At 46.0% G+C, this 13,885-nt stretch overlaps 1 protein-coding gene across 1 annotated transcript in view; it reads left to right on the top strand.

Annotated features, from left to right (window-relative positions):
- The first annotated feature begins 422 nt into the window (after window positions 1-422).
- The window catches only part of RFC5 (replication factor C subunit 5), a 60,474-nt gene continuing 47,011 nt past the window's right edge, over window positions 423-13,885 (top strand). The window contains exons 1-2 of the mRNA XM_082243350.1: window positions 423-530; window positions 7,983-8,047. Of these exons, the coding sequence (XP_082099476.1) occupies window positions 481-530; window positions 7,983-8,047 (115 nt within the window). The 5' untranslated portion in view covers window positions 423-480. The remainder of the gene's footprint in view (window positions 531-7,982; window positions 8,048-13,885) is intronic.

Genomic DNA, 13,885 nt, shown 5'->3' with positions numbered 1-13,885 from the left:
ATAGTATAGAGGGGAATTAACTGCTAAAATAAGTGTACAATTTAAGACTTGCTATCATGGGGTATAGTATAGAGGGGAATTAACTGCTAAAATAAGTGTACAATTTAAGACTTGCTATCATGGGGTATAGTATAGAGGGGAATTAACTGCTAAAATAAGTGTCAAATGTAAGACTTGCTTAGGTGTAAGTAGATGTCCGCCTTCGAATTCTGAAAGATTAGGAAATCTATTGAAACGCATAGCGGCCATGCTGGAACGCATAGCACATGCGCAGTAAGCACGTTTGTTCGCACGTCACTTCCGTTGCATTTTCTGACCTCACTGACTGATCGCCGAGGAGATGGTAATCTCGCGAGAAGTGCCGAATACCACCAAGGCGCGAAACAGAAGTCCTGCCTCCTGACCCAGCACATCAGCCTGTGATGTGACAGTGTACAGTAGATCGGGGGACCGCGGTGTGTGTCAGTCTTTGCCGCTATCATGGGGCCGGACGCCAAGTCTCAGCCCGCACAGAGCAGGAACTTGCCATGGTAGGGGGAATGCATGGTATCTTGGAGTGTGTGTGCTGTAATATTGGAGTGGACAGGAATATAGGCTGGCTGTGTCAGTGCATGGTATTATGTGACGGGCTGATAGAGAGGAGTGATGACTGGAGGTGGAATCCTTCTCCCCCAGGAGGAGTAGAGAGGTATGAGGCATGCAGCTAATGACTATATAAATACTTGAGAGAGGCGGGTTGTGCCCATCTATAATGCGCAATGATTCAATTATAACTAAAGGCAAAACTTTTTTATTTTTGTATGGAGGGAAGAGGGATTATAACCCCTGTCAGATTTTATTGTTGTCTGTGCGATTGTTCTGGAAATTATTCCCCTCTATTTGTCCGGTTTACTATTCTCACCGAAAGTAAAAGTGCCAAATTTTGGGTTGTCCCCAGAAAAGTAATAGAGGGAAAATCTTCCAATGGGGACACTAGTTCTGGTGTGCTGGGGGGTCCCCAAGGAATTCCTTTTAACCACTTGCTGATCACCGCACGACTTATACTGCAGCAGTCAGCCCCTCCTGGGCAAAGTGACGTACCGATATGTCACTTGCCCACGAGCCTGTAGGGGGAGAGCGCGCACCGCCGGCGGCACGCTCCCGCTCGTTCACTGACATCCCTGCGCGTGTGACCGGCGGCTCCGATGTCCGCCGGCCGCTTGCGATCTCGCTCAGGAGAGGGAGAAAGGCAGATGGCTGATGTAAACACAGCCGTCTGTCATTCTCCCTTAGATCATGACAGAGGCTATGCGATCCTGCTATGTAGGATGGTATGTCTATGTTATGATCTAACAAGCCACGCCCCTTGACAGTTAGAATCACGCCCCTAGGGACACATTTATAACCCCTTGATCACCAATAAAGTTAACCCTTTCCCTGCCAGTGTCATTTTTACACTAACAGTGTATATGTATAGCACTGATTACTGTAGTAATGTCACTGGTACCCCCAAAAGTGTAAAAAATGTCAGTCAGGGGTCCGATCTGTTGCAAAAAAAATCACAGATTGCCGCCATTACTAGTTAAAAAAAACCCCCAAAAAAAACAATGAAAATGACAAATCTTTCCCGTAGTTAGTAAACGCAATAATTTTTGCGCAAACCAATCAAAATAGGCTTATTGCGATATTTTTGGTAAAAAAAAAAAAAATGTATCAGAAAACAAATTGGCCTAAAATGTTAAAAATTTTGATTTTTACATTTTTTTTTTTTTTTGAGAATTTCATATAAAAAAAATGTGAAAAATATTATTTTTTCAAAATTGTCGCTCTTTTTTTGTTTATAGCGCAAAAAGTAAAAATCGCACAGGTGATCAAATACCACCAAAAGAAAGCTCTGTGGGGAAAAAAAGGATATCAATTTCATTTGGGTACAGCGTCGCACGACCGCGCAATTGTCTGTTAAAGTCACGCAGTGCCGAATCGCAAAATAGGCCCTGGTCTTTGAGCAGCCAAATCCCCAGGGGCTTAAGTGGTTAATTAGCAGGGATTTCCTCTCACTTCCTGTTTGGCTATGAGACAGGAAGTGAAGGAAAATCAATGCAATGGGGCATGTGTAAAAAAAATAAAAAATCTGACGGGTTATAATTCTCTTGCTCTATCCACAATGAAAAAAATGTGCCTATAGTTCTACTTTAACTACTTCAATAGTAGGCACTTTAACCCACTTCTGCCCAGTAGAGATGGGCTAATGCGTGTTCGGGAACCCACCTACCCAAATCCACCAGGAAGCTGACACTGCACACGGCTAATCACAGGCAGTGAGAGATTTCCCAATCTATGCAGTTGCGGACCGGGAAATTTCTCACTGACTGGGATTAGCTGTGTGCAGTGTCGGCTTCCTTTGCAGGATCAGGCAGGTGGGATCCCGAATTTGCCTGAACCCATTCTTACTGCCATTTTTCAGCTTTCTGCGCTGTCATTTTGACAACTGCACAGTCACACAATGCTGTGCCCCAAAATAATCTGTTTTTCTTTCCACAAATGGAGCTTCCTTTTGTTAGTATTTAATCACCACTGTTTTTTTTTTGTTTTTGTTTTTTTTTTGCTAGTTTACTTAGTTTTTGTCAGAAACTTTTGTAAATAAATATTTTTTCTCCTTTACTGATGAGTGGTGATGGGGTGGCACCGATGAGGAGGCACTAATATGCGGCAAAGATTGGTGGCACTGAAAGGCAGCACAGATTGGCCTTACTTATGGGCAAAAATTGGCATTACTGATAGGTACAGGTTGGCATCACAGATGGGCACAGAGGAAAATCACAGCTGGAGACTGTTGGGGCTGCACTGATAATCAGTGCCCTGATTACCTATACATGCCTCCCATATGAGGAGATGCCGCTGATCTCCTCTCCTCACACTCTGTCAGTGTGAGGCGAGGAGAGCCAATAAACTGCATCTTGTTCACATGTGATAGGCTGTAATTGGATATAGCCGATCACATGGGGAAGGAGTAGCGGCTTTTACCAAGATCGGGGTTGCGCCGTGTCCCAAGGACACAGCAGGATCGAGTTGAGACTGGGAGACATTGTATGGTGTTGGTCCAGAACCAGACACCTACTCCGGCATCATTTTATTATACAGCAGGCAGGAAGTGGTTAAGCTACCTTGAAAAAATTGTATCATGGTAAGTCCCGCTGATTGCACCTACTAGGGATTGACCGATATCGTTTTTTAATTGCTGATACCGATATTTTGGTCATCGCGTATCGGTATCGGCCGATATTTTCGTACATTTAAAAAAAAATTTGTTTTTTTTTACTTGATGGGTACTCTTGTGAAGGGATCTGGGGACCCCAAACCCTAGCACCTACTGCCTGCTTCATATAGATAGTGGAATAGTATGGAGCAGTAATCACACTTTACATCCACTGCCCTGCCCATTGAGTAAATAAAATTCAGAGAATCATAGCATGTTGACAATCCAGTCATCGCCATCAACAGAATCATTAAAGTATGACTAAAAGTAAAACTTGTTTTAGTTGTGGAGAGTAATTAGTCCCCTGGTCAGGTTTTTATTGCTGTGTCCCCCTGTTAATCTCCGTTCACATTAGAACATGGTGCTGGTAACGATCTGTGCGTATTTCCCACACCATATTCACAATACACTGCAGTTGTGATCTGCAGCGGGTGTTCATTTTAAAGTAGAGCTCCACCCAAAAAGGGGAGGCTCTGCTTGTCAGCACATTTGGCACTTTTGGGGGCAGTAGGTATCTGGTTTTGACTGGTACCCGCTCCCACTTCTGGGTAAGATCGCTGCGGCGGCCTGAAAGAATGTTCACCCCCCCCCCCCCAGATTCCGGGACAAGTTAGTGTCTTTATATTAAAAGTCAGCAACTGCAGTATTTGTAGCTGCTGATTTTTATTTTTTGCTCAGACTAGAACTCCCATTGATGGCTTTTACTTAAGGGTTACCTACAGGTACAGTAAATGTCTCCTAAACGTGCACCGTATGCGAGATATTTACTTTTAATGCAGCCGGTGACATCACCAGTGCATGTGCTCTGAAGGGATGTCCTACTGTGCCATTGCTTCAGAGTCTCTTGCGCACATACGCGGCAGTGAAGTCATTGCGGCTCCAGCCACTCACACAACCGGAGTCCACGAACCTAGAAGGAAGACTGGGTGAAGATGGAAGCGCCTTCAGTGGTGACTGCATCGCTGGAGGGCTTAGTTCTAGGGTACATTTCACATAATGTGCTAGTATGCAGTGCACATTTCCCAACAGACTTAGCCCCCGTTCACACTCGGGCGACCTGTGAGGCGACTTGGTATGGACCCGTTCTAATAGGAGCGACACAAGTCGCTCCGACTTAGAAAAAGGGTCCGGAGCTTCTTTGGGGCGACCCGGAGCGACCTGCATAGACTTCAATGTTATGAAGTCCGTGCCGGCCGCTCCGAGGTCGCGGGGCAAGCAGCGCGCCGCGACCTATGAGGTCGCCCGGCAAAGTCGGGTCGCTGCAATGTGAACGGGGCCTGAAGGCTGTAATTAAAGCAAAATGTAATTAAAACAAAATACTGGCGTAAGTGGGGGAGGTGTGATCCTTTTTTCCAACTTTTTGAATGTGCTGGTGTTCTATCTTTCACTTGGATGTTATACAGTGCATCCGGAAAGTATTCACAGCTTCGCTTTTTCCCCATTTTGATATGGTACAACTTTATTCCAAAATGGATTTGATTCATTATTTTCCTCAAAACTCTACAAACAATACCCCATAATGACAATGTTAAAGAAGTTTGAGATGTTTGCAAATTTATTAAAAATAATAAACAAACAAAGAAAAATACATAAGTATTTAGCCCCCGTTCACATAGAGGCGACCTGTGAGGCGACCTGGTTGCCTCACAGGTCGCCGCAGGTCGCCTTCCATAGGGAAGCTGCGGACCCGTTCTAATAGGAGCGACACAAGTCGCTCCGACTTAGAAAAAGGGTCCGGAGCTTCTTTGGGGCGACCAGGAGGCGACTGCCATAGACTTCAATGTTATGAAGTCCGTGGCGGCCGCTCCGAGGTCGCGGCGCGCTGCTCGCACCGCGATCTCGGAGGTCGCCACCCGAAGTCGGATCGCCCCTATGTGAACGGGGGCTTACAGTCCTTGCTCAATACTTTGTTGACGCACCTTTGGCCCCAATTACAGCATCAAGTCATTTTGAGTATGATGGTACAAGCTTGGCACACCTATTTTTGGGCAGTTTCTCCCATCCCCATCACATCCCCCATTCTCAAGCTCTGTCATATTGGATGGGGAGTGTCGGTGCAGAGCCATTTTCAGATCTCTCCAGAGATGTTCAATCGGGTTCAAGTCTGGACTCTGGCTGGGCCACTCAAGGACATTCACAGAGTTGTCCTGTAGCCACCCCTTTATTAACTTGGCTGTGTGCTTAGGATCGTTGTCCTGTGGGAAGATGATCCTTTGCCCCAGTCTGAGGTCCAGAGCGCCCTGGAGCAGGTTTTCATCAAGAATGTCTCCGTACATTGCTGCATTCATCTTTCCCTCAATCCTGACTGGTCTCTCAGTTCCTGCAGCTAAAAAAACATCCCCACAGCAGGATGCTGCCACCACCATGCTTCACTGTAGGGATCGTATTGACCAAGTTATGCTGGGGGCTAATTGCACCCCTAGCACATGTGACTTACTGCTGGTGGGTACTGCTGGTGGAGATCACTCAGCGGCGCTGGAGGAAGCATGCAGAGCTGATGCTTCCTGTATCTCTCCTGTCACATCAAATGCACTCCGCCTGTAACAGGCCGGAGCTATACAGGAAGCCTCGGCTCCATTCTGTCACAGCAGACACACCGTTCTTTCATCAGACATCCCAAATTGCCTGCGATGTGCGGGAGTCTCCCGCATGCGAGCGTGGCACTTGCAGGTTTTGGGGAGCCACAGCCAGCATGCGGGAGACTCTCACACCTCACAGGAGACTTGGAGCCCGTTTCACATTAGTACGATCACAGAAATCGCATGTAATTCGGAACGCACTGCTCCTAAATTACATGCGATCTCATGTATGGTGCAAATTTCAGCCATACAGTTTGTATGGCTGAATTTGCACCGCATCCGCACTAAACACGCACCTGACCCTTTTTTTATCAGCAGCAGAATCGTATCGCATAGTGGTTCACACTTGTGCGATCTGATTCTGTGTGAACTTGCAGATCGTTGACTTTTAATTGACACCCCCTGCGTATCGCATATGGCAGTGTGAACTGCCAGGGGTGTAGATGCGATGCGGGATGACGCTACATATTCGCAGCGTTCCCGCATCGCACAAATGTGAACCGGGATGGAATGTCTGGGGACAAGACACCTACCACAGTGTAACCCAGGCGCCAGGGCGCTAACTCTAGTAACCAATGCGACCTGGCGCCTGGGGTTTTTTGAGCCCAGATTTAATCCATTTTGGCGTAAGGCTGTATATGTGGAAAAAGTGAAGCGCTGTGAATACTAGGGATGCACTGAAATTATAATTCTGGGCCGAAACCGAAAATGCAGGATGCCCTTGGCCGAAAACCGAAAATGACTTTTTCCCCCAAATAATTTTTAAAATAGATAGAAGAGGGGCATACAGCAAAAGCAGGCAGCGACGTATACCTGTCGCTGCCATCCTGTCGCAGTATATGTACTGTGACGGGTTGGCAAGAGGTTAATTTAATTACCAATGGTATTAGTATTATGCAGCATGAGGGGGTTAATGTATTGCCACTGCTGGTCACTGATGCATTAGTGACCGACCAGTGGCAGTTAATTAACCCTTTGTGCTGTATTAGTGCAACCAGTATCAGTGTTAATTAACACTGGTTGCACTGCTACTGGTTGCACTAATGCAGCACAAAGGGGTTAATTAACTGCCACTGGTCGGTCACTAATGCATCAGTGACCAGCAGTGACAATACCTTAACCCCCTCGTGCTGCATAATACTAATACCAATGGTAACCGCTTCTCAGCTCCCCCCGCCTCAACGTCCTTACTGTCAGACACTCTGCTCCTCCGGTGTCCTTCATTCAAAAGTCCCGCCTCTGGCCGGCGGCCCGCCTCCCAGTGATGTCACTACTACTACGATCTGTGCATGAATGAACTAACACACCGGGAGGGCGGGCGAGCGGCCGCTAATAGCTATAACTATGTGAGCACTTCACTTCCCTGTCAGGGGAGATACCCACATGACAGGGAAGTGAAGCGCTCACATAGTTACAGCTATTAGCGGCCGCTCGCCCGCCCTCCCGCCCGGTGTCAGGTCAGTTTAGTTCATTCATACACATCGTAGTATTAGTAGGGACATCACAGGGAGGCAGGCGGCCGGCCAGAGGCTGGACTTTGCAAACCAGCGCTGCGCCCTCCTCCTTCCTCACGGCGGCCATTAATTTCGGCATGTTTAACCCATTTTCAGCCGAAATGGGATGAGCCCATTTTCGGCCGAAAATCTTGGTGGCCGAAATTTCGGTGCATCCCTAGTGAATACTTTCCGGATGCACTGTGAGTTGCACTAGTAAATACAGCTAGATAAAACAAAAAACGTGTCTGTCTTCATTTCAGGCTGCAAAGCAACAAAAACTGGAATATTTTAAGGGGGGGGGGGGGGGGTTGGGGTAGATTCTGTTCTGTACCCACTGTGTGTATATATAAATTTCTTGCATGGCAGCACTCAGAGAGGGGAAGAGGAAACACTATGGGCCAGCCAGGTTTTTTTTTTTTTTACACAGTACAAAACTTTCAACCTAGCAGTGGTAGCTTACAAAAGGAGTAAGCTTGTATATGAACCTATCAGTGTGCCGCTGCTTCACATCAGATAGGTGAGTATTATTACAATAATTGAATTAGCTGTGGAAGGACACCTACATAAATATCAGTGTCAGACTTATTTGCGTGAGAGTTTATTTTTTGATAAAGTTCCCCCACGAGGGGAAAACTTCTAATCTACACCTTTTGACTTTATATTTTTATTCAGGGTTGAAAAGTACCGGCCACAGTCTCTGGATGATTTGATCTCACATCAAGATATCTTAAACACAAGTAAGTTGAAAGAGAAATTTAGGCTTTTTTTTTTTTTATCTCCCACACACCAAGGGTCTAGATTTTACTTAGGACATAGAACAGTCTTTACATTTTATTTATTTTTTTATTTTTAATTAGGACTGTTCATATTTCTCCACTGTTTTCATTTGTGCTTTTAGATGAAAATTTAGCAACTTAATTGTAAGTCTGTTTACATGAAACTAGTTTGTAAAGCTTTAGGGTCCTTTCACACGGTCCATTCAGTTTTTTCCTCCGCTCAGTGCCTTTCTTTTTTTTTTAATGGGACACTGATGCACTTTTGGAGTGTCCATTCCGTTTGTCCGTTTATCATCCCATCCGCTTGCGGATGATAAACGGAGATAATGCATGTCAATGGGATTGCAGATGTCAGCGGATGAACCCGCTTTTTGGGGTCCCCCCCCCTCGCTGGCTCTCTTGGTTCCTCCTCCCTTTCGAGTGCTCCCATAGCAAGCCGCTTGCTTTGGGGGGCACTTGTGCGGAGCTAGATCCCTAGCCATGCTGTGTGTCTATAATAAAAAACCAGCCCTCCACCCTTCCCACCTCACAGGCTTTTTTTTGACACCCTCCATGTCCAGTGAGGAGAGAGCAGCGTTACTTTCGGGGGAAGGGCTGTGGGCGGAACCAAAAGGGTTTTTTAATTTTTTACCTTAAGCCAGAAAATACATTGGGTAAAAAACCTTTTAGACTTTACAGCCACCTTAATCCTAAAGGAAATGTATACTTAAAGCAATATGCCCCCTACTATTCGGCAGGAGACTTTGAAGCCGAGATCACTGGAATAGTGGTGCCTACGTCAGTGATTTTCAGCTTCTAGGGCGATTGACAAGACGTATGGTAGATGCATAGTTACATTGGTCTAAGCTGAATCAGCTTGTATGTGTATGTATGTGTGTATGTGTGTATATATATATATATATATATATATATATATATATATATATATATATATATATATATATATTATTTATTTAACATATCCATATCTGAAATTCCTTTTTAAAAAAAATGTTTGTATCTTGTAGACAGAACTTGTTGGAAGCAATTTTTTTGGGTGGGATTGATTTTTTTTTTCTCTCCTGTGTTCTTTTTTTTTAACAATAATTTTCATTAAAGGTTTTCATGAGAGATTGACAAACAGAAATTTCAAAGGTACAGAAAAGAGTACCGTCAACATGAACATAACAGCTTCAAGTATCCTACTACAATTACAATGCATGAATGTTGAAGAAGAAAGTTCTGGTAGTATAGGCAGTCTTTGCATAACATATGCCATACATCGTGAAAAATTGACATATGGATACGTAGTGTAACCGGGTACCTGACAATACCCAAGCAGGACCGGCATCGGGATCACGAACCACCCAATGCAGCAGATAGAGAAAAAAAAAAAACACAAAAAACAATATAGGTCATTCAGCCCACTGCCACAATCTGACCCCAGTGCTGCCCATATAACTGCCCATAGGGTAAAAACATTGGAAGGTGTAACTGAGCGAACGGTACATGCCCATAAGGCTAAAGAGATAGGAATAAGAAAGAAAAAATAGCAAGAGAGAAGAAAGAAAGAAGGTAATAGAAAGAAAATTTAGCAGGACCCCGCCCAGCACCCCCCCCCCCCCCCCGTCCCCGAATTACCGATGCCCCAGATTCCATTAACTACTTCCGGTAAGATAACGGAGCCATGGCTCCCACACCTTATTAAACTGCTTCATTTTATCATTTAACATGGCCGACATACGTTCATTGAGCATTATCCATGTAAGTTTATGGTGGAGCTGGTCGAACGGCAGAACTTAAGATCTCCAGGATCGTGCTAGCGTTACCTTGGCAGCCGTGAAAATAAACGAAATAAGCCTTCTCTGTGCCCCCGCGGCAGCATCCACCTTCAATCCCAGCAAAGCTTGCTGAGGGGATTTAGGCAGGTTCACTTGCGTAAGTGTGTATATAAAGTTATACACCCTAATCCAATAACGGCGCGCCTTAAGGCATTGCCACCAGATATGGAACATGGTTCCTTCCTGACCGCAGCCACGGAAACACAGAGAAGATGCGCCAGGTACAAACTTCGAGATTCTCGCCGGCACAATATACCAGCGCAACAAGACTTTGTAGTTCGCTTCAATGATGGAGGTATTGATCAATGATTTGGAGGCGGCTTGAGCCATAGTTCGCCAGTCGACCAGCTCAATGCCCTCCTGCAGGTCGGCCTCCCACTGAACCATGTATGGCAGCTTCACAGAAGAGTCAGACAATATATTGTAGAGTATGGAGATATAGCCGCGAAGCTTGTCATAATTCCGGCAAAGAAATTCCATGGGAGTCATAGTAGTTAAGTCAGAAACCTGAGACAAAGTACCTAAAAAGTGTACGATTTGGTTAAAACGATAAAATTCAGATGATGGTAAAGCATACTTCTCAATCAATGCCTGTTTCGTCAGAACGCCCCTGTGGTCGCAGAGATCCGCTATCCTTAGAAGCCCCTTATTTGTCCACCATTGGAAGGAGCTGGGAGAGAGACCCGGGGGGGAACCCGCTGTTGTTGAGAACAGGTGCTAGGGGAGTGTGGAGCGATTTGAACTTATGTGCTTTGGACAATCTGTCCCAGACGGCCAACGAGTGGGAAAGTGCCGGGCACAATACAGGGGGGCGCTCTCTGGGCGGCAGCCACAATAAATGAGATATCAATTTACCCGGGACAGTGTGCCTCCAGCTGCATCTCTCCTGTGTTCTTTAACCACTTCAGCTCTCACACCTGTTTACCCCCTATAGACTAGACCATATTTTCTGCTATGTGTCTGTTCATGAGTCTATAACTTTGAAGTTACCTTTGATAAAGAATTAATATATATATATTTTTTTTTTGGAGGGGGGGGGGGGGGGGCAAACTGGGCTTTCCTGTGACCCTAAATTTCTCTGAGAATCTTTTTAAATTTATTTGCTTTTTAAGAGGAAAAAATAAATAAAAATCAGAAAAAAATTCTAAGTTTGATCAGTAATATTTTGAACACAGGTACCATTACTGTGGGAAAAACATACTTTTTTATTCTGCTGCTTGTTCTGTTAACTGCAACGTTAAAATTACGTTAAAAAAAAAAAAAGTAAAATAGATTTCTCTGTCGTTCATTGATGGACGCAGTCCTCTGATGCATATCATTGGTGTTATAATGCCCCATACAGGAGTAGGACACTAAGCAGAAAAAAGTTCTGGCTACGCCTATGGGCAGTCCTAGAGGGATCTTTGGTCCTGGCTAGGGCTGGGCGATAAATCGATTTATCGATTTTTTTAGTTCGAAACGTTTTTTTTTTTTTTTTTGGAAACTCGAGTTTTTTTGTATAATACTTTTTTCTCCCTTGCAGCCGAACTCCGCACCGCCGCGCCTGGATGTGACGTCAGCTGCGGGGCGGGCGGTGTGTCTGTACAGGCCGGGGGTGCGGCGCGCTGTGATAGGTAAAGTCTCCCCGGCCTGGATGTGACGTCAGCTGCCGGGAGAGGAAGCGGGCGGTGCGTCTGTACAGGCGCACCGCCCGCTTCCTCTCTCGGCAGCTGACGTCACATCCAGGCCGGGGAGACTTTACCTATCACAGCGTGCGGCAGCCCCGGCCTGTACAGACGCACCGCCCGCCCCGCAGCTGACGTCACATCCAGGCCGGGGAGACTGTACCCAACAGCGCGCCGCAGCCCCGGCCTGAACAGACGCACTGCCCGCCCCGCAGCTGATGTCACAAATACAGGCCGGGGAGACTGTCACTGTACCTATCACAGCGCGCCGCAGCCCCGGCCTGTACAGACGCCCCGCCCCCGCAGCTGACGTCACATCCAGGCGCGGCGGTGGGGAGTTCGGTGGCTGCACAGTGCACACAGGGGAGAAAAAAGTATTGTACACAAAAACTCGAGTTAAAAAAAGAAAAAAAAACGTTTCAAAGTTCCTTCAAACTAAACGTTACTGTGGTGGACTAGTTCAGAATCAGTTCCTGTGCGGCAGACTATGAGCTGGCTGGAGCCCAGGCCTAGGGTGTGACCCGGTGTATGTAGTTAAGCGGGGGCTGGCTGCACAAGGCAGAAAAAAGTAACCATTCCTATTGTAGAAAAAACTCATATTTTTGAAAAAAAAAATAGTTTCAAACTAAAAAAGGTGGTTCTCTGGACTGTACCTATCACAGCGCAGCCCCTGTACAGACGCACCGCCCGCAGCTGACGTCACAACATCCAGGCGCGGCGGTGGTCCGTCAGAGTCACATATACAGCGCTTCTGTATATGTGACTCTGAGCAGTGAGCTCTCCTCCCTCCCCGCTCAGCGCGACGCCCCCGCGTCTTCTTTTACTGTCTAATCTGTCTAGTAGTCTATTAAAAGAACAACACAGTCAAAAAATTAACATGGCAGCATGTAGTAGCACTAGCAAAGAACTACTTCCAAAGAAAGGCACAGGTAATTCTGTAATTTGGAACTGGTTTGGTTTTGATGCAGCAGACCATACACAGACGAAGCCTTGCTGCAAAATATGTTTCAAGGCTGTTGCTACTGGAAGCAGCAGTACAACAAATCTTTTCCAGCACCTGAGGAATAAACATCGCGAAGAATGGGAGAAGTGCAGCCGGCTCCGTAGCGAAAACAGCTCCTCTAGCACACCTACTAAGGCTACTATTGCTGCTAAAAAGCAAAGTACACTTCCTGAGAGCTTTACAAACTGTGTGCCTTATGATAAGAACGGAGCGGGATGGAAAGCGATTACAGAGGCGATCACGTTTTATATTGCCACAGACATGCTGCCAATTTATTCTGTCGAAAAGCGAGGCTTTAATCACATGATGAAAGTATTAGATGCGAGGTACGTTGTCCCCAGTCGCAAGTATTTCGCCGAAGTAGCGCTGCCTCACCTGTACAATACAACTCGGGAAAAGATCCGCAGTGAGATGGAGGAGATGCAGTTTTTCTCAGCCACAACGGACCTGTGGTCCAGCCGAACGATGCAGCCATATCTGAGTCTGACAGTTCACTACATCAACACTAGTTGGACTCTGCACAGCATCTGCCTTCAGACAGCGTATTTCCCCGACAACCACACTGGTGACATAATTGCCCATGGCTTAAAAGACGCTCTCAGCTCCTGGGGACTTTCGGAGGAACAACTCGTCTGCATGACAACTGATAGTGGCACCAACATCATAAAAGCCCTTAAAGACAACAACTGGCCCAGCTTGCAGTGTTTTGGCCACAGACTCCACAATGCTATAGGTAAGAGTTGGTGTAAGAATTAGTAGGTGCACAATACTTGCACTGTTGCACATTGTAAAGTATTGTTTGCTCATAATTTAATAGCCAGAACTGTCTGTTACATAAAATATACTAAATATCTTTTCACATTTATTACAGAGAATGGTGTAAAGGATCCAAGGATCGATCGGGCCATAGGGTTTTGCAAAAAAGCTGTATCAGCCTTCTCCTACAGCTGGAAAAAAAGGCGAGACATGAGAGTTGCAGGCTGAGCTTGAACTTCCCCAGCATCTTTTGATCTCAGAATCCCCAACACGTTGGGGGTCTCGTCAAAAGATGATTGAGCGCTTTCTTGAGCAAGAGAAGGCAATAACTCGTGTCCTGGGTGCGGACAAGAAAACGCGCCATCTTGTTCCCACGTGGCAAGATTTGGAAGTATTAGAAGCCGCCAACAAAGCAGTGAAACCTCTCCAGGACTTCACTGATGCACTGTGAGGGGAATCATATGTCAGTGTGTCGTGCATCAAACCAGTGCTGCATTTGTTTAAAACAAGTCTACTCCTGCCAGAGGAGGAAGATTTGGAGCTAACAAAAACAATC

Source organism: Pelophylax lessonae (assembly GCF_965119305.1).
Source record: "Pelophylax lessonae genome assembly, chromosome: 1".
Classification (NCBI taxonomy): Eukaryota; Metazoa; Chordata; class Amphibia; order Anura; family Ranidae; genus Pelophylax; species Pelophylax lessonae.
The sequence above is the reverse complement of the archived record's forward strand: the minus strand, read 5'-3'. Positions and strand labels throughout refer to the sequence as shown.